Raw genomic sequence first — 20,526 nt, forward strand, 5'->3', positions numbered from 1 at the left:
AAACATTTGAATGGCAGTCCCAAAATAAAGGCACTGCCTTTAATACTGAGGCCTTTGATCTCTTCTGCGTACTAATTATCAGTTTTGGCTTTTATTGTGTTATTCCTTCTGTTTCACTCTTGGATGTTTTCTTATCTTTTTTTTTTTTTTTTTTTTTTTTTTTTTTTTTTTTTTCATTTTAATTATTTTCTCTACTATTTCATATTCATTTTTGGAAACTATTTTTATGTGTCTAACAAGTATTACATTATTGTCATGCTAACTTCCACATTATGTCTCAATATAGTATCTCATTCTCTTTCCATTACATCATTACATCTATTACATTATTACATGCAAAGCATTTTAATTGGCTCTTGAAGTACAGTCTTTTCTGCCAAAAAATGTTATTTCACTATTTATTTATTTCCATTTGGAGATAGCCTATTTGAATGGTGGTCAGCATGTTGGGGAGTGACCATATCCATTCCATAAAGCTTCCTTCCTGGAATGAAATGAAATCAAAACAAAACAAGAAGGCTTTAACATGATTAGCCAGTTTCTTATTCCTCCTTTTTGCCGTGGAATGATTTATAGATCCACATCTGTAGAAATCTACAGATTATTTCCATTGAGTGAAGGAATTGCTATAGCTACAGTTTCTGACCCTGTTATCCATATCATTTTCACCCATAGCAGTGAAATCTGAATATTCATATTATTTAAAAGTTGGCAAAGGAAGGGAAAGCTCAGAGAAGCAGTAGGCATTTCAAGACAATCATGTACCAAACAAAGAAAGTCTTAACAGTCAAGAGCGCAAGTAATTCCTGTGAAGACAAGTACGTGAATCTAGTCACCACTGGTGTTTGGGCAATAATCTGAACATGTAAATGTTCAAAAGCAGATCTGATAAAAACACTTCAGTCTCTTCATCTGGAAGTACAAGGAGGAAAGCAACAGTAAATAATCAGCATGTCTTTTCTTTCTCAGTTCAAGAGAGCCTGTCCTTCCAGACCTGACTAAACTTAGATCCAGGAAGGTGTTAAGGAGAGGAAAAGAAGAGGCTGGATGCCAAGCAGGAAGATAAGAAATGGAATAGCTTCCTGCTTGCCTTTAAAGAAAGGCATAGGTTTGAGTGGAAGCATTTCTGTCCTTATTTCAGTCCTATTTCAGAATAGGCTTCTGCTGTTATCATACCAATTCTTGCTCAGTGCACTGCCTTGTGCTTATATGCAGCTACTGACAACCACCAGGCAAAACCCCAGAGACTTGTCTGAAGCTGCCTTTTCTTTACAGGCGAATCACAGTCTTTGGCTTCTCTCTTGCAGTTGAACTCCCTTGGAGGAGAGCGATCTTCAACAACATTTTGTAATTGTTTCATGTTTAGCTGCAAACCTGTCACCTACCAGGTTGACAGCTCACTGGCCTCATTAAATGCATTCCAAAATTGATTTTCTTTTCTGTGCTGCATGTTTCTTTAGTTCAGTAGATATCATGCTAAATCAGATCAATTCCAGTGTACTGCATCAGATAAAATAACTAGGGAGTAAAAGGCCCCTCTTCTATCATTATAAGAAATTTGGTCACATGTGTTGCCCTTTTCCTCTTAATGTTCAGATACGACTCTAATAGCTGAAGTGGTGTTTCTTCAACAAAATAATTAAGGTGGTTTCAGTTTCTTTCTGCAGTTCAGTTTTCTGTCGTCTCTTCAAGCTGAATGCCTGCTCTCAACTGGTAAACTCTTCTTTCAGTATCTCCCTGGAGTTCTGCAGATATTAGAGTCTCCTTTTAAAATCTGCTCTCAGAGGCTATATATTGAAGGGAAAAGGTGGGAATACTTTGGAAATTCTTCTGTATCAAAGAAATTAGCTTTACAAGCTCAAAAGCCATCTTAATTCTCACTAAAATGCATGAAGACTTGATAGATTTTCCTGTTGTACACCAGTGTTATGGTCTGCCATAAATTCTAAGGAAAACTTTCCAGTTATGGTAATTTGAGTGAACTGTGATGAATCTAAAATGCTCATTTTCTGCTCGTCAAAGGCTAACATAAGAAAAAACCCAACATAACAGAAAACCAAAGTATATTATTTGTTTTTTAATATCTTATATATTCTTTATAGATTTGCTTTATGCTTATGACATTTTCTTGATTCTGTGTTTTATACTTAAAGTATTCCTGTGTAACTAACAAATATGCTTTTGATGTGTAAATTCTGAACAGCAACAATCCACTCCCGCACCTGTTCATTAACTGTGATATCCACACATGAATTTTGGAGGCGAATCTATACCTATGTGTGTTTATATCTGTATGAGTTACATATTGTACTTTTGATGAAATAGGTGTTCTGCTACTAATAGAGAATGTGACTGAGATGTAACCAAAGCATCTGCAATCCTTTCTACATCAGTAGTTTTCCCCTGAGTGGGACTGTCGTAATACCTGTTTCCCTATGCTTCTTGTTTTCCCATAAAAAAGGACAGTTACTAACTGTACATGCCTGAGAAAATTTGGTAACGAACAATAATATGAACAAGACATCACTTTTCCCTTTGCAAACCTTACCTCGTGCAGCCAGCTGAGAACACTAAATGTGTATTGGGTAATTGGCTTCCCTGCATCCCATGTTTTTAATTGCTTGAATATACAATCAACTCAAGGTACATTTCTTGTGCTCTAATGAATTTTAACGTAGAGGTTTATTTCCAGATGGATCAGCACTGAAACAGCTTTTCAGCTTCTTATAAATATGATTTAAATTAGCACATTGATACCAAAACCTTACCACCCAAGAAATTAAGTATAGAATTTATTACGTAATTGTGTGACTAGTTTATCTGTGGACATTAAAATGGCTTTTTTGGGAAAAAAAGAATATATGCACCACTCTCTTAGAGTACAGTATGTCACTAGAGGAGCATTAATGCAGGAAATGTTGTACTTACATGAAGTTTGAGATATGTCATTTCAGGAGGAAAAAAATCTTCCATAATTTTTAATTCACACTTTGCATTTATTTGTGACTTGAAAAACCAAGGAAATGAAGCTCTTCTTTCCTGACACAGCATGTTGGAGTAGAGACATCTATATGAATGCAATATGAGGACTTTTTACAGCATGTCATTTCTCAACTGAAAAAGTCACATCTACTTGTACTCTAAGAGTGAAAGCGCTGCAGTTCATAGAGTACATCTGAACATTTAATTAATGTTGCTGCCACAGTAAATATGCAGCAGTTTTGACATACCTCTGCAATCCATATTTATAGAGGATATAGGAATGAATTAGCAGTATGTTAGATATTGTTTGGGTTTGCACCTGCCTCTGATGAAGCTGTGACTTTGACTATGTCATTTGACTTCTACGTGTAGTGGCAGTCTCACTCATAAAGAGACATAGTAGTGGTTTTCTCTAGATGGAGATTATGAAATAAAGGAGGTAGTGTTTGTAGAGTGAATGAGCTTATGTGGAGAAATGATTTTTTTACAGGATTTAAGAAAGATGATGCAGATATTTGCTGTGATACTTTGGGCTCTGTTTATCATTCTGTCCCATGTTGACCTGCTCTGTGAATTTGATACTACTAAGAATCAAGAGACTTAAGTGTTACTATGCCTTTGATCTACACAGTAAATCAGTAATGATTGTATTTACTCATCTTTATTGAAAGCATTTCTACCATGCTCTACTCCTCTGCTATGCAATGAGCTCCATGAGCTCCATCTGTAGCATCCATAGGTTTTTGTGATTGAAGACTATACCACTTTCCCCTTTGTCCCCAGCCTGAGTAACTGAGAATGAATAGTTATGGTAACCAGAACTGCAGTCTATACCTGTAGATATGTTCAGACTCAATTATAGTCTGTAATATTTCAACTAACTTATTTCAGCAAATGATCTCAAGTCAAGAGGGGTCTCTGATGCTAGAGTTAATTTCTGTCTGTTCTGTAGAATATTCAAGATTTTAAGATGTGATTGTGGCTTACATTCGAACCAGAAGGTCACGTTTTAGTTAACTATCATATAGAGGTTGCCTCTGGTAACCAAGCATCATTTCTCTGTTATTGTAAATGTGTATGTGATGCTATTGCTTATGTTGTATTTCAGGAAAAGCAGAGATTTCTGACAGATGTTCTACATGAAGTGATGTTGCTGGATGGTTTGACCAGTTCGCATCCAGTATCCCAGGAGGTGCAGCAAGCCACAGACATTGACAGGGTGTTTGACTGGATTGCATATAAAAAGGTGGGACTAATTAAACCTATCTGTTTCTATAGAGATTTGTCAGAAGCTATTAGAAGATTGCATTCTGTCTGTGAAACAAATGCTCAAGAATACATTCATAATTGTTAGTAGGTGGTAAACTTTAATTTGTGTGGAATATGTTTGCGATATACTACAGCATGTCACTACAGTAATTTTATCCCATGACATTCAACAGAACAGTGTTAATGTTATTTTAATTACTCTTCATTTTGTGGCAGTATCTGAAATGTGTTAAATGCTTTAAAAAGCAAAAGGATACATAGTCTTTACCCTATTGAAACTCTTAAGAAGATTTCTCAAGTACTGAATTTAATATTTTTTCCCCTTTTTTTTGGATGTATGAGATTTTGTTTTTAATCAGCCAGTGAAAACTCGGGTCATTGCAGAAGAGTGAGAGCAGAGGAACGGAATCCTACTGTGGAGGAGGGCCATGTATTAATTCAGGCAATTTCAAATTGTATTTCAATGATAGGAATGATTCAACCAACTTTGGGTCTTCTATGGAACAGTGGAAGAGATGTACATGTCCACATTCTCCATCCTATGATAGGGCTTGCTGTTAGCCTATGACCAAAAACTGGAGATTTCCATCATAGCACATGGTGATTCTCTACTGCGTGGTATGGTGTCCGATACTGTGATTTAATTTCATGACTAAATGTGCTTGATGTGTGGTGCAGATGTTGTTTCCTGCAGCTTTCCGCTGGGAGGGTTGTACTGGAACTATCTGCTCCAGACAATAAGTCTTCTGACTGTTACTCTTGTACTGGATAATATTTTCCTTCTGCATCATTAGCTGCCTAGCATCAGACTGTAAGAAGACAGCTGTAGCATAGCACTGACTTGCCTGCTGAGCTTCCAGTTCATCTAGCTGATATTTAGGGCTAAAAGAGAGCGTATCCTCTCTTGCAGTTGCCAGTTATTCCCATCAGCAACAAATTCAAGATGTTCATCTTCTGTTAGAGGTTTTTATTCCTTTAGGGGTGGACAGATGAGAGTGTCTGTGTATAAATGTTTAATAGATAGAGAGTGTAATATTTGAACATAAAATACTTCGGAAAATATTCTAAAAACCTGGAGTAGCTCAAGAGCCCAAATAACATTCTCAAAAATGTTTTAGCTGCCTTTGAAAATATTATTCTTGGTCAATTAAGTGATAATAAACAGCAGGTTTTTGATTATTGAAGTGTTCTCATTGTTTAAATATTTTAATCGTGTTTTCTGGTGATAGCTGAACCTCAGTTGATTCAAAGGTTTATCTAACATCAGTATCTTAATATTTCAAGCTAATGATTTTTTCTAATTAATATGATAATAGTAATATCACACAGTACACTGTATTACTTAGCACCAATCTTTTCATCATATGAACATTTTACAAGCCCCAAGAATTTTTTATTTACATTGAAATGATAAATAGGACTCTAAGCCACATCTGTATACTGTTAGCTATTTTATACAGGCCAGTAGCATCACTGTGATTGCTCTGTGAATTTGAGTACAATCTGCATATTTTATCTGTCTGTTTATTTAGGGGTTCATTTTTACTGTAACAGTGGCTATGCTTAGTGGATTATGGCAGCATCTCCAGTCAGCTTCTCTGATGGCTGGCTCTCCTGGAGCCCTGAATGATGTTGAGTGAGTTCACATCAGGGCCCGTCCCTGCAAATTTTAATTCATTTACCTGATCTAGCAAACCAACTTGAGAAATGGCAGTGAAAGCATTTACTTTCTTAGGCACTTTCTTACTCACTTTCTTAGGCAAGGAGATTAAAACACAGGCATTTTCACCCATTAATTCTTTGTTTTGCTGTCTAATAAGTTATCCATCTGCTTTTCTGTCAAACCATTCATCCTTTTGTTTTGAATACAGTCTCTCATGGGAAGAAACTTTACCAGTGACTTCATAGCTGCTTTTTTCCCTGTTTCTGTACTTTTCTCTAAGCATCTGACACTGTTTCCTTCTGAGAATAAATCAGAAAAAATTTAACGTTTTGTAGATCTTGCATTCTTGTTTCATTCCTATGTAATCTTGTATGCAAGCATGCACAGCTTGCACTTAAAATCAATTCGCTTGTTGATGAAATGAACTCTTTTATGAGATAGCTAGAACTTTTGCCTGTGCTTCTAGCTCTATAATCTCTGCCAATATCAATACTGTGACAAATTGTAGGTCAATAAAATCCAAAATGTACCTGGTCAGGTGTTTGTTCAAACATTTTCCAGTGCCTGAAATCCCTCCTCACACAGTGAGCCCTGAGCGAAGGATTTTATTGCTGGTATTTCATGGATGGTTTTTTAGTTGATTGCTGACTTATTTTTTAAATTACTGAAAAATACCAACTTCTTGGGAATTTGTTGCTTTTGACTTCAGTAAACTTTTGGTCAGGTCTTTTCTTTATTAAAATGTTATTTTTAAAAATATTTTAATATTATTTAAACAGTCTAGCACTACATGCATTATATTTTCCCTACCTTTCGTTTTTCTTTCTTCTTTTTTTCCTTTTTCCTTTTTCCTTTTTCCTTTTTCCTTTTTCCTTTTTCCTTTTCCCTTTTTCCTTTCTCCTTTCTCCTTTCTCGTTTTTTGCATTCTCTTTTAATTTTTATTCAAAATATCCACCTGATATTCCCCAGGACCTTAAGTTGTCCACGTGATCTCTTTTCCCTCTAGTATTTTCTATATGAATTTGAAATCATGAAACTTTCTCTGCAATGAAATGACAGTCGTAGATTGTTGTCGTCATTTAATTATCTTTACTGTCATCAATATGGCATAAATCAATTAGAAACCATTAAAATGCCTGTGTCTGCTAGACACTCAGCTGTCATTACTCTTTATATACATTTCAGAGGTAACCATTGAAACCGTGCTATTTAAATGCCTTGGAGCTGAATATACTTTTCATTTCCATTTTCTTGTCCTCAGTGATTGCGAATGTTAAAAAGTTCATGACTAAACCCCCGAAGAATGGTATTCAGGTAATCCCATTAGTGGAGTGAAACAGGCACTGCAGCACACAGTATTTCCACTTATGCTGTTGACAGTGGTGCTTGGCTCTTTCGAAAGCCAAACGCTATCATAGCAGTCCTTCGCATAAGAGCATGTCATCCTCCACTAAGGCCACAAATATGTAGAAATAAACAAAAAGTCATGATAGTACATTAATAAGCAAACAATAGTGGCAGATGATTCAGGGCTCTCAGCGCACATCAGAGAGTGGATATATTTTCCTAGTGCAGCTGGAAGTGAGTGTCCTCCTACAATGACAGGAAAAGTGGTTACATCCCAAGTGCAGTGGGAAATATAGCCTGTTGAACACAAGAGTGGATCTGAGAATTATTAAATCAAGGCAAAAAGCGTGACAGCCTTTCCATACCAGAAATAACTGACAGCAGGAATCAGCCCTGGAGAGCTACATCAACAGAGGGGAGAGTGCAACAAGGATAACATGAGGAACAACAATCAGCAAGGAAGAGCCAACTGTAATGAAACAAAAAAACAAGGCAGCTGCATCACAGAGAGAGCAACCAGACTCAGCACAGTGTTAGAGAGATATCCCAGATAGAAGCAAAGAAGTCATACTGTACATGAGCAGTCACAGCCAGATAAGAGAAAGGATGAAAGGGCACCAAGGACAGTGTAGATAGTTAGATAATATCTGAAGTTGTTTCCATCATGCTTCTGAATGCTTTGAAGTGTGCTGGTTGCAGATCCTGGTAGCAATCAGAGCAGGCAAGTCCAGTATGCTGGAGTGTAGCTATCAAAGTGTACTCCCAGCAGAATATGTCTTGGCAAGTGACAAGCAATAATCAAAGAAAGGAAGAGTGTGGCTGGGATAGAGAAAAATATTCATTTTTTTCCTCCCTGTAAGCAAAATGAGCTTCTGTAGAGATGTCAGTTACTGGCCCAGACTTTGCAACCCAAGTAATTATTTTCTAAACATTTGTCTGTTTAATTTCTTTTTCATTGTAACTCCGTGCCACTACTTTAAAAAAGCTTTTTCCTGCTTACTGCAGCAGACTGGTGGAAGGAGGATATATTTCCAACAGTTATGAAGGAAGGGGGATGCATCCCTGCCTAAGGGCTGTATTAGAAGAACTATACAACTAAAAATCCTCACAAAGAAAAATGATCACTTTTCCCATTTGTCGCAAGAAACAGTTCTGGCAAAAGAGGATTTAAGACACCAAAAGTAGTGACTTGCTCTCCCCGTGGTTCTCTCTGAAAATTCACAGTGTATCATGCTTTGCAAGAACAGTCAGTGGAAAGGTTCTCTAAAATCTTCATTCTTTTCACTTCTGTTCCTCAGAAGGCTGGAAGGAACCTGATGCTGAAATAAACAAACAAAAACCAAAACATCTATTCTGATCAGTGAAATGGATATTAGTATTAGTATAGAATTCACTCAGTCCATAAGTGTAATGAGATTTTGACAGTCTTTGGTTAAGGAAAAATGGCTGTGTGCAGCGACCACTTGAAAGTGAGAGCAGCTCATGAACACTGTACAAAATACTAAAGAAACACTAAGAAATAAGAAATAGTAAAGCAGGTTATATTTTTAATTATTCACATAACTAAATCTGGAATGTGAGATGACATCCAGCAGGCTAGTTAAAACTCTTACAATACATTTCAGGTCACTTTGCAGCCCATTCCCTTACTATAGTGTAAAGGTTTGTTCTTCCTGACTAATTTAGCTGTGTTGTCACCCGTGAATGTCAGGAAGCTATTTGAGTGCGTTTGATGGTGGTGTCTGTTCTTTGACTTCCTACAACAGAAGGTCAGTGCCCAGATTGCTGAAGGTGCTTCCAAGACCCATTTGAGGGTAATGCATTATATCAGAGGATGTATCTTGCAATGAAAACAATTTCTGTTTAGATAAAAATGTCGAACTTCCATAGCTTCCAGTATGAAAGCTACTGAAATATGAAGTTGGTGAAATCTTTAGATTCAGAGAGTCCCAAGAGTGTCTGACTTCATTTATGCCGGAAATCCTGCTCCAGCCCATGGGGTGCTAGTTTGTAAAGCCAAGCAGGTACATTTGAGCACCTTCCTGACTCAAAACGGTCAGTAACCTACTGTACTGCTAAACATATGCTTATGTAGTGTATTCTGAAGAAGAATCATAGAAACCTATGTGTGAGATGTATAGACAGCTGCACACCTAGAGTGATTCAGGAGTTCTAGTTTTCCCATGCTGGGGAAAATTATGCGTAGAAGAAGTAATAACAATGGAAAACAAATGTTAATCTAAACACTATTTTAAATAAGAGTACATTAGACTAGATTGCTTGGTCAGGCCAGTGCGAGGCAGAGCAATCAGGAAAAGGCAGCCATGACTGTCTTCTGCTTGTTCCTTCTCAAAGCCATTGGGAAATGGTGGCTCTCAAGGCCTGGAGTGGGAGATCAAAGCAAGAAATTGCATCAGTGCCTCAAGATGTGCCCTGGCATCCTTTGTTACGTTTCTGTCCCTAGTGGGGAGTAAAGGAGAGGAACTGTGTGGCTGTGGCTCAGATGTTTTCCTGGCCTAAGTGTTGATGAAGGTGGGCTAGCACCAAGTACACACCTATGCACTGGAGTTCTTGAAGTGTACTCACATTTTCTGTCTCCTCAACTCTACTTTGTAATGGTAATTTTTAGCAAAGGGCAAAACAGAAAGCTTAGTGTGGTACCTTATTAAGCCTTCATGGGTAGTTTCTGTTTTTTTCCCCGACGGTGACAAAAAAGAAAAAGGAACAACTATTCTGTAGTGAAGATGAGGAATAACTTTTGCAGATATCCATCCAAGTTCAGATTGGTGAAAAAAGGGCAACAATTACAAGTGTTGATGCAATCTGGTACAAATTGTAAGAACTGGAAATAGAAAACAAAATTGTAGGTAACTTACATAGAGCAGAAGAAAAAAAATACTCAACAAAAAATATGAGGGCTGCCTGAAAATAATGCCTCCTCTTTTATTATATTGTCTCACAGCATCAGAAGCAGATGTTAGTTGTATGAAAGTAGAGGTCGAACCTTCTCACCAGTATCCTGTTACACTTTGTTGCCATGTGACAGATGGCAGCAGAGGGGCAGTCTGACAGAATGGGGTCTGACATGGAAGTGTGTTTGAAGAAATTGTGTGTCACTGAATTCCTCTGTGCAGAAAAATGGCACTGGCTGACATGCACTGATGCTGAACATCTGTAGAGACCAAATAGAGGATGTGAGCACAGTGAGGTAGTGTATTTCAGCAGTAATGGCAATGGCGTGAAAGACAAGTCACATTTTGGGCACCATTTACAGTTCTACAAGTGCAGCATGCAAGTGCTCATTCATTGCTTGCAAAAATGCATAGCTAATGGTGGTGACTGTGTTGAGAAACACTGATTTGTACCTGGGAATTTGCTCTCTCAAGTAGTGTTATTGTGCTCTTTGTTGTAGTTTCCTTGGGAAGAAATTACCATTGGAGCAGCCTATGTATGACAGGCTACCTGTAGATTTTTCAATCCTGGAGGACCCCCATTCAGGAGTTAGCTGTCTGGAACAATCTTAGCCCCACTGTTTTGTTCTTTTTATTTTAAGGGAATATTTGAATACTGGAGAATTTCTGAAGCGTATAAGATGTATTGAAAGAGGAGAAGTAGAATGGCAGGCCTAATTATAGTTAGTTGCAAATCAATCAGTTTTAGACAAATGATTTGAGGTGCTTAAGTGATGTTTGTTTAACTAAAAATATGAAGGAATGTTAATCTTCATGCTTCATAAAAATAAACGTGATCAAACAGACTTGATTTCAATCTTTGATGAGATTGTGTGTTTGGTAAAGATAAATTGTGTAGAGACATAGACATAGAAAATCTGTTCTATTGTAGCAAAATATTCCATTAAAAAAATAGTGCTATGTGGTATCAGTGCAGAACACATTGACTGGATTAATAGATAACTATCTGATAATACTCATCTCTGCAGTAGTAACTGGTGGAGAATCATTGCAAAATTTTAGTTTTATTTTACTTAATTTGCTTTTAGATTCTCAGTGGAATTGGTTGGTAAAATGGTGATGTGATTCTTCTTTGAGGTAAAGGAACAGCAATCATGGAAACACGTTAGTAAGTGTTCTATCATAAAAGGGAAAATCTTCATCTATTACTTCTAATGAAAGTCATGGAATTGTGGAGCTAGTATTATCATTAGAAGAGATTCTTAATACAGTGGATTTTAAGACATGCTGGTTTATTCAGTGCTTACTTGTATTATGATGAGGGCCCATCTATGTAAATAATGTCATAACCTTTTGTGCTTATAAGTTCTTGAGGGTTTCCTCATTTATAATGAAGAAGTATAAAGTGCTTTTTCCTTGGTGATGGTGTCAGCACATGTAACAGATTTTGATGGCCAGGCTAAATAAAACGGCAGTTGTAAATGGAGCCCCATTCTAGGTGACTGATGCATTTTATTATTCAAAGAAAGTGGTATGACAACACCTGAAGAGCATGATGGCCATTTACTCCTGAATTTTGTTCACTGTGTCATGTTCCTAAAATTTACGAGAGAATTTTTGTCTAAGACAAACATTTCACCAAAGCTCATCTTACCATCTGACCATTTTGATGTTATCCAGGCCTAGAACAGCTGTGTTTGTCAGAATAGAAAATGATTATGATTTCTCAGTGAAAAGTTCTGCTTGAATATAATATGCTTTTTCAGTGATGTTTTGGCATCAAATAAATGGCCTTACAGTCCATAAAAACAACATAAGGTGCTGTTATGCATCTTAGATGATTTAGCACAGTAAATTACAGGTTTATAGGTATACTTGCTGGTTTTAAAAAATATTGACTCAACTAGACTGCAAGTAAAGTTTTAAGAACAGAGTAAGATTAATTTGTTTATTAAAATTTATCCTGGTTTTATTGCTGAATTTCAGCAGCATGTTAACTTGTGGGTCTGCACTGCTTGATAAGCAAGTATCGATTGGAAATGATATTTTATAAAGAGGACAAAAAGCCATTTATTTAATTATCTATCTATTTATTTATTTTCTCTTCTAGTCTGTGTCATAAAAAAATAAAGAGGTTATTTTTTTGCTCCTTTCAGTGAGGACAACCACTTTTTAATAATTCATTACTGAGATCATGGAAATCAATGGGACTCAAATTCAGCTGATTTTGTAGTTACTTGTTTAGTTTTATGTTTGTAAGCTGTGGAGTTAAATTCCTTGTCTTTTTGAGGTAATTCATTGTGTCACTAAATGATGGATTCTTTTTTGTGCAAAAAGAAGCGTAAATGTTGAATATGTTTGCTTAAGAAAGCACAATTTAAATGCAACAACCTGGGATTTACTGGTGGTTACCTAGCTGTCAGTAGCTCTCAAGGGAGAACTGAAGAGATGTCAGCTGATTTGCTTAAGGTCCCACCAGTTTCTCAACAGACATTGCACCAGGCTACTCACGTCAGTCCTCTTTAAAATGCTGAGGATGGTAGTTAAGTTAATTCAGTGCAGTACTTGCGGTGTAACACAACAGTTCAGCTGAGCAGGTTTTTCAGAAGTAGTTTACACAAATGCACACTTACCTGTACCTGCAATGGAATAAATTCTGCGGATGTGCCTTAGTCAAAACATATTTCCTGTGTCAGATTTTCTGCAAGATTTGACAGACTTCATTTTGGTTCCTAATTTTATGTAAAGGTTCTTTGTTGAATGTTGCATTCTTGTTACGTGTCTGATGTACATTGTTCTTTCAGTTTAATTCATGCTGTGTTTTTCCCAATAAGCTAAATTTCATAGAGCATCCAGCTGTGGTTGCTTAGTACCAACAAAGAATGATTGTTTTGAAAAACGTGGCTTGGATACAACATGTTGGCTAGTGTTCAGATTACAAAAATAATGTGCAAATGTACATTCTTTGTATGAGTGCTTTGTAACACGCTCTTTCAATATTTTAAATGAACCTCGAATCATGGAGTTATCTATTCTGTATTTTAAAAAATACAGAATAGTGTATGAATTCAGGAACTTTGAGGTGAAATGAAATTATACTCATTTTCTTTAAAACCTATTTGATTGTGGATATCCTTAGGTTTCCACTTGACAGAACACCATAAAAAAATTTGTTCAACATTCTTAAGAAAAAGAAATGCTGCTTTTATTACATTTGGAGTTCTAAAAAAATCTCTTTCTTCAGCATGTTTCATGAAGAAGAGATGCATTTCAGTCAGTATTCAGAACATTTCAGTCCAAATTTGGAAGTGTCCTCCTCAGTTTGTGTGTCATCTTCATTGATTTTGTTAAGGCTGTTCATGCCGTAATGCAGACAGCAAGCATATCTTGGGGTTACCGGGCGAGAGGCCACTTGATGACCAGTGTGTAAGAAGGGGAACTCAGGTTTTTAAGATGAATTAGTTGTATTGGACTTGCTTGGTTCCCATGCTGAGTTTATTCTTCGTAACAGGTTGCAGAAACTATCAATTTGAGGTAGATATATGGGAAATACTTATCAAAGTAACTAAGTTAGTTGTTAGAAAGTCTGAAGATCAAGGTTGTATCCATCTGTATGTTCTGGAAGTATCCAAGTGTGAAGTGCAGAACTTCTGGAAATGGGGTGTAGAATGTCCTTGCAAACAGACTCTGTCAGAGAATTGCTGGGAACAGTTTAGTTCCTAGAATTTCTCCTAGAGCCTATTCTCCATAGACTAATGAGTTCAGCTACTTACTCCAGAAAGGTGTGGTCTATGAAGTATGTGAGGGATAAGTAACTCGGTACATGTATAAGTAATTTGCTTTAATGTTAACTTCTGCAAAAAGAGATTTTGTCACCCTATCCAGCTCAGGTTTTTATAAGAAGTTAGGAGACACTGGGTTTTTAGAAATGCTTTGGGCAGACACCATGCCAAAGGCTTTTGACTCCCTACACAGAGCTGAAAGCTATTAGTGTTGCCGCAGACTGGGGGAAGGTCCTTTTACAGACTGGAAATGAAATGAGCAAATGATCTGGAACAAATACAGTTTGTGGCCTTGTCTCCCACCTGTATACATGCCCACGGGATGTTTTCTCCAAAATGTGGCAGGCCTTTCCATGCTATTCCTTCAAATCTTTCTTCTCAAAACTTTTTCAGTTATATTCAGTGGTAGTATGGTACAGAATAAATAGTTTAAGGAGAGAAATGTTTGTGTATGTTTAACATAACTGATTCATGTGAAAAAAAGGGTACTGGTCTTTGCTACATATACCAGGTATACATTAGTAGTGATCAAACTGTGTACTGGTTCTAGTCTTAAATCAGTAGCTTAAGGAAAGAACAGAACATTTGTTAGTGCCTATGTGTGATCTGAGCTTTGTTATCACTTCAGATCAAGGTGGGTACAAGAAATTATAATTGATAGTAAAAGCTCTAGCAATAATATGATTTTATCTATCTGTCTACTTATTTATTTATTAATGAGGGAAGCAAAAGTGAAGTGGGACATTGGAGGTTTTGTAGAAAACTGGTATATTAGATTTTTTTTTTTTTCTTAGAAATTCGGTTATGTAATTTTTGTTGGCAGTCCAGTGCTCTTCTCAGTATTTCATTCCACTCTTTTACCTTGGACACCATGGTGGTGGTTGCCATAACAAGATACTTTCTGTCAAAGCAATTGGCTTTTATCCCTAAGCAGGTGCAGCAAGGCAAACATTTGATGAGAAAGACTTATATTGAGATCTGCATGATTGTTATTCCTGATATTTGATGTTACTCAAACTAAACTTATAAGTGAGCCTGCAAGATGCTGTCTCAGACTTTACATACTCAGGGAGATGTTTTTGCACGTTGTACACTTTATCTGTGCTATTTCAGATGTATTTTTTCAGATGAGATGAATCAAAAGTAGCTGAAGTGCTTACTTTTCTTTTCATTGCCTTTAAAGGGAATCTATGCAGCTGGCTCATCTGTGTAAGACTGAGTAAGCATTAGGTTGTTACAGTGTAGGCATCTGGAATCAGTCACATGAACCTCTGTCCTATGGTTAAAAGAAGCAACAAAACGCACAAATCATAAGCAGAAAGCAAAAAAAAAAACAACAACAAAAACCCACACAACCATGATAATATTCTAGAGAAAAAAAAAAAATAAATAAATCATGGGAATGTGGATGGAAAAACTGCTAGTTAGCCTTTTATGCTCTCTGTCTTCCCCTACTCCAGCTCATTTACAAAATGATTGATTATTTTACTCTTCTGAGAATCAACTGCAGTTCATTGTTTCTTTTATGTGTTGGTGACGTTTTTCTCTCGCGAGCACTTTTTGGAATACTGACATAATTTCTGATCCTTAAATAATAACACTGGATAAGTTTACAACTCAGCTGTATCTCTTCACATGTGACCCCTTGGCCTTGCATGCTAGCTTCTGCTTAGTTCTGTGTACTGATTTGCTGATTTTCACAGTATCTGCTTCTCCAAAGTCACTTCATTCATTCATTATTTTTTGTACTTCAATTTGCTGCCTTTTTGGTACAGAACATCCACTTCCTGCTAAAAAGCATGCTGTCCTGTCTTCAGGACACAGTATTGAGTACCTGGCTGGGGTTTTCTTCTGAGAAAGTATGATAAACAGAGATATGATTCATTATTTGCCTCTCTGTATATGAGAGGATGGTATCCCACCAGTTTTGTGTCTTAATTCTTCAGAAATTCTTGGGAACTACCTACTAGTATAGAACTCCTGTAACAGTGGGGAATCAATCTGCATACAGCCTTTTTGAGCAGCGTAGTTGAATTAATCTTACCTAATTTTAAATGTCTGCATTGCAGATTGGTATATGTAAGTCACCCAAGGATCATTTTAGAGTCAAATTTAAGAGATATTTAGGGTACAAGTCATCTGTTTTGAGATAAAGTGCACCCAAAATTGACAGAGATGCTACAGACACCTGCATTTGGTATCCCATGCTGTATGGCTGTATAACAGTACTTTTTAGTAAGCAGTAGTGATATTTCTGTGGTTTCAAACTTAAAACATGTTGTTGTTGTTTTCCACTGAAGAAAATTCCATTTAGTATTTTCTTTTGTATAAGAGGTGATTACAGGATGCAAATTGCAAGTGAAATAATTAGTTTAATAATTCAGATACTGTAAAATCAGACCACTTAATTAGGGTATTGAATTAACTTACAGTATTTGTGACTTACAGTGATGCCATGGAATCACAAAATGTAGGAGTGAGTCTTTAAAAATTAAATTAATTTAATCTGAGATCAAAGTTACAATCTTCTTCTTCTTCTTCTTCTTATTATTATTATTATTGTGTGGGGTAATCAGACTGAATGCCTTAACTGTGCTTCTGCATTTTCTGGGTATCAAAGACTAAGTTTCATCCCACATACAAAGGAATGTTGATTCTCATTTTAATAATGGATGATCTTTACTATAGTGTAGGTGTGCAAACAAGTTTAGATAAAGAAATTTATATAGCATTTACTGCATAAACTTAGAGCAGGTTATCCACTGTTGGCTAATTGCCCATGAGCCTGCTTTCCTGGGAGTGCTTAGCAGACAAGAAGTGCACATGCAGTTAATTTCAGTGGGACAGCTGATCTTCTGCCTTCCTTCCCTATAGCATCTGTCTCATTGTTGAAGCTGAGGAAGCTCCAGCTGTGTCACATGCTGTAGGATGAACATGCTAGGTGATCCTCACTATATGATTTCACCATCATGTTGCTCAGTTTCCATTTATGTAATGGGAAGGATATTGATATCAGTGCCTCACAAAGCACTGTGAAATCTACTAATGAAAGGTATTTCACCAGAACCAGGTAATGTCATTACTCATTGACACTGAGTGAACTTTTGTTAAAGCATGGTACATAGCTTTTCCCTGGATTAAGCAAGCTTTTGTATTGTCAGGAAATAGAATGGGAACATTTCGTGAATAGGAAATAATTACATTCCACTAGACCTGTTAAAACCAGTGCAGTTTACCTCTTGACAGAGTACTGAGTCATCTACTGCCTTGAGGAAAGCACTTAAATCATCAGTAAGTGGTCACGGTGCCCTGCAAGGGAGCCAGATTCACTTCTCAAGAGTACATACATCATTCCTCAGCTGGACAAGTGCTGGCAGAGCAGAAGTGGCCCTGAGAGTGAAGTGGGGAGCAGATCAGTTGCGTGTCAGGACATTCAGGGAATTATGCTGACAGGTTGCAAAGAGCATCATCTTCAGCAGGGCACGTTTGTTGTGATTTAGGATTTATACATATGTAGGTTTAGGTCTACCTCAGAGAAGCTTTCAGAAGTATGCAAGTAGAAGTTCTCTGGATTCTATATAGCTTACTGCTTGCTAGGTGAATAGACAGTGAAAATATATAAATAATATTATATATCGTCATCATAGTATCATAGTATCGTGCGAGCTGGAAGGGACCTTAGAGATCATCGAGTCCAACTCCCGGGATTCGAGCCTTCTGTGTAGCAGCGCGGCAGTTCTGCCACTTGTGCCACAGGGGGAATTCGAACCTGGGCCCCTGGAGTTGCAAGCGGCGGTTCTTCCACCGTGCGCCACCGGGGGCACACAAAATTTATAAAATTTATATATATATATATATATATATATATAAAATAGCTCCTGTAACTGAAGATACTGTACATACCTTCTTTCCCTCCTTAGGGTCCTCTAATTAGGGACATCCTCCATGCCCATCTTGTATTTCACTTACTCTGACCTTTTAATCCTTCTCTCTGCAAATCTGTTTCTCATCATATCCAGTCAGTATCAGTGTTTCTTGTCTTCTCCTTTCCCTCTCAGAGCTGGGAATGCATCAATTGCATCTGTTCTTCTTTGGAATGTATCACTGTTCTCTCTTCTGCCTCCTTTCAAAGTAAAAAGCATGATGAAATATGTGTTATTTTTTCCCATTCTTTCCCCCCATCTCTTTTCACTCCACACCAAGGGCTGCACTTGCTCCTCTGTTTCTTGCCCCTTTTCTGGTTGTCTGGTTTTCTCTTTTTCTTCTTTTCTTTAGAATCCCTTTCCTTTCTCTCTCTCTTGTTTGCCATACCATTCTTCAGCAAATAAGTCATCCAGATAGGCAAGCTGTGTGGGGAAGATAGCAGAACTGGGACAAGCACATTGTTGTTCTGGATGTTATAAATGGACTTCTGGGCTTCCTGAAGGTAATTAGAAAGAGATTCTATAGTATCTGTGAAAATGAATAGATCTGGAGAGAGTATTCCTGTCTTTGTATCTTAGAACTCCTATTCAATCTTTATTTGCTTTTTTACTTTATTTGCTATGTAAAGGTCAGTCACAGTTTCATCCACGATGTGACTAAAGGAGAGCTAAGAGAGCAATTTTATATTTATTTCATGTCTTTCTGATGGTTCTTGGTCTCTCGGTAGAAAAGACTGCATGGGAAAGATCGCAGGTATTTGATTACTTACTTTTCACAGAAATCTGTAGAGCAAAGGTACCTATATGAATATGCATCCAGTACTAATGTGAAATTTAGATACTGATAAATGAGCAGAGGGACCATGGAATACTGACGAACGAGTGGCAAAAAGAATGCGCTTATTAAGGATTTGGGCTGATGTATTGTGTGTATTGTGGGTTTTTTTTTTTTGGTTCTGCTTCAAATATTTCTGGTTGCACTGCCTAAGTTACTTACCAAATAAATTGGATTTATCTGCTTATTAGGTTCCTTTCTGTCTGTTGTTTATCTGCTTACATAGATTTATCTGCAATTTATCTGCTTAAGCATCTCAGAGAACTTTATTCACTCAGTTCCTCGGGTAAAATGAGGGTAATAACACTTCCTGACCTATAGTCTTGACTGTTCAGGTAATAATCTGTGTGAACAGGAAGAATTTTCCATACTGCTGTGTGTTCCTGATCTGATTACTCTCTCAGTAAGATTAGGTACTATCATAAAAACACAGCACAATATTAATAATGCAAACATCTTTTGTATTTCTTCTTTTTTTTTTTTTTTTTTTTTTTTTTTTCTTTTTTGCTTTATCTGGTGTTCATTTCCTATAAGCAATTACAAACATTTCCTGAATTCATTCCTTTATTTTCCCCTCTCATTTGCTTTATGAACTATGTATTATTTGTTGTTACTTGTGTGAAGAGTTTATGATCTTATAATTACTAACAATTTACTAATCTTTTTGATTTATACTGTTACTTAAAATGTTGATTATTACAGGCGCTTTGTTACTTCAGAGATAGGCACTGCACAGAAAATCAGTAGAATATGTGTTAAACAGTGTAAAAATTGGACCACTGCTGAATTCCAAAACTAACCTGAACTTTAACCGGAAAAGCCATTAAATATTGTTTTGAAGGTTGCAGATGGAAAAGTTCAAATTAGAAAAAAAAAACCTGCTCATTTTAGTTGTTGGTGTAAGTATTGGTTTTGACACATTATGTAGTACTGTGAAACATTTTCCTTTTCTTGAATCTTTCTAAAATAGGTGCTGAAGAGAAGCAGTAAGGTTTTTGCCTAGATGGCTGTTTGACCTCTATTTATGCAGAAGGCAGATTATAATATTGGAACGGTCCTTTTGGCTTTAGTACCTGATAATTTTTGCATCTGTGTAATGTAACTTTTTTTCCCCCTTTATCAGCATTAGTCTAATTCCTGAATCTGCACCTGTAGCAAAGGTTGTTGAATTCTAACATCATGTTTTCTTCCAGCCTTTGATTCACTGTTTTTAAATCAAAAGTGTCCTCCCTCTCATATAGAGATCATTACTGAGTGCAACATTTGATTAATGGGATTAGGAGGCTGATTTGACTGCAAAGGCCTGAGAAGGCCTGCAAAGGCCTGATTTGACTGCAAAGTAAGATATTATAGCTAGATCATCTATTCTGCAAAGGTATTTTTGCTTGAAATAGAGCGCTTGTGCAAGGGGAAAATATACAGCAGTTGTGGTCACACTGAGGGAGTAAAAAAGCCCATGGGGTGCCTTAAAGAAAGCTAGTCTGGCAAGAATGCTTGTGGTTCTTGATGTAAGTACTGACAATTGGAATCATTTGTAAAACAAAGGAAATGTTTTAGATCTCAATCCTTTGCCTGAAGGGACAAGAGGTTAAAAACTGACTTAAGTACAGTAAGTATATTATACAAATACTTACATCTTTGGAAGACAGTGTGGGAGATAAACTGACTGAAAATGAAATGATCCACTTCTAGATCACCACATCTTGAAGGCTTTTTTGAAGGAAAGTGTTATCACTAAATCCTGATTTACAGTAATGTAATTAAAATGAGAATATTATAAATAATCATTGTTGCATATTTCATCAAAGATGTT

At 36.7% G+C, this 20,526-nt stretch overlaps 1 protein-coding gene across 2 annotated transcripts in view; it reads left to right on the plus strand.

Annotated features, from left to right (window-relative positions):
• Nucleotides 1–20,526, plus strand: part of TRHDE (thyrotropin releasing hormone degrading enzyme) — a 209,649-nt gene that overhangs the window by 97,232 nt on the left and 91,891 nt on the right. For both annotated transcript variants that reach the window (XM_072340919.1, XM_072340925.1), the window contains one exon: nucleotides 4,091–4,228. In XM_072340919.1, coding sequence (XP_072197020.1) covers nucleotides 4,091–4,228 — 138 coding nt within the window. The remainder of the gene's footprint in view (nucleotides 1–4,090; nucleotides 4,229–20,526) is intronic.

The sequence above is a fragment of the Excalfactoria chinensis genome, chromosome 1 (assembly GCF_039878825.1).
Source record: "Excalfactoria chinensis isolate bCotChi1 chromosome 1, bCotChi1.hap2, whole genome shotgun sequence".
Lineage (NCBI taxonomy): Eukaryota > Metazoa > Chordata > Aves > Galliformes > Phasianidae > Excalfactoria > Excalfactoria chinensis.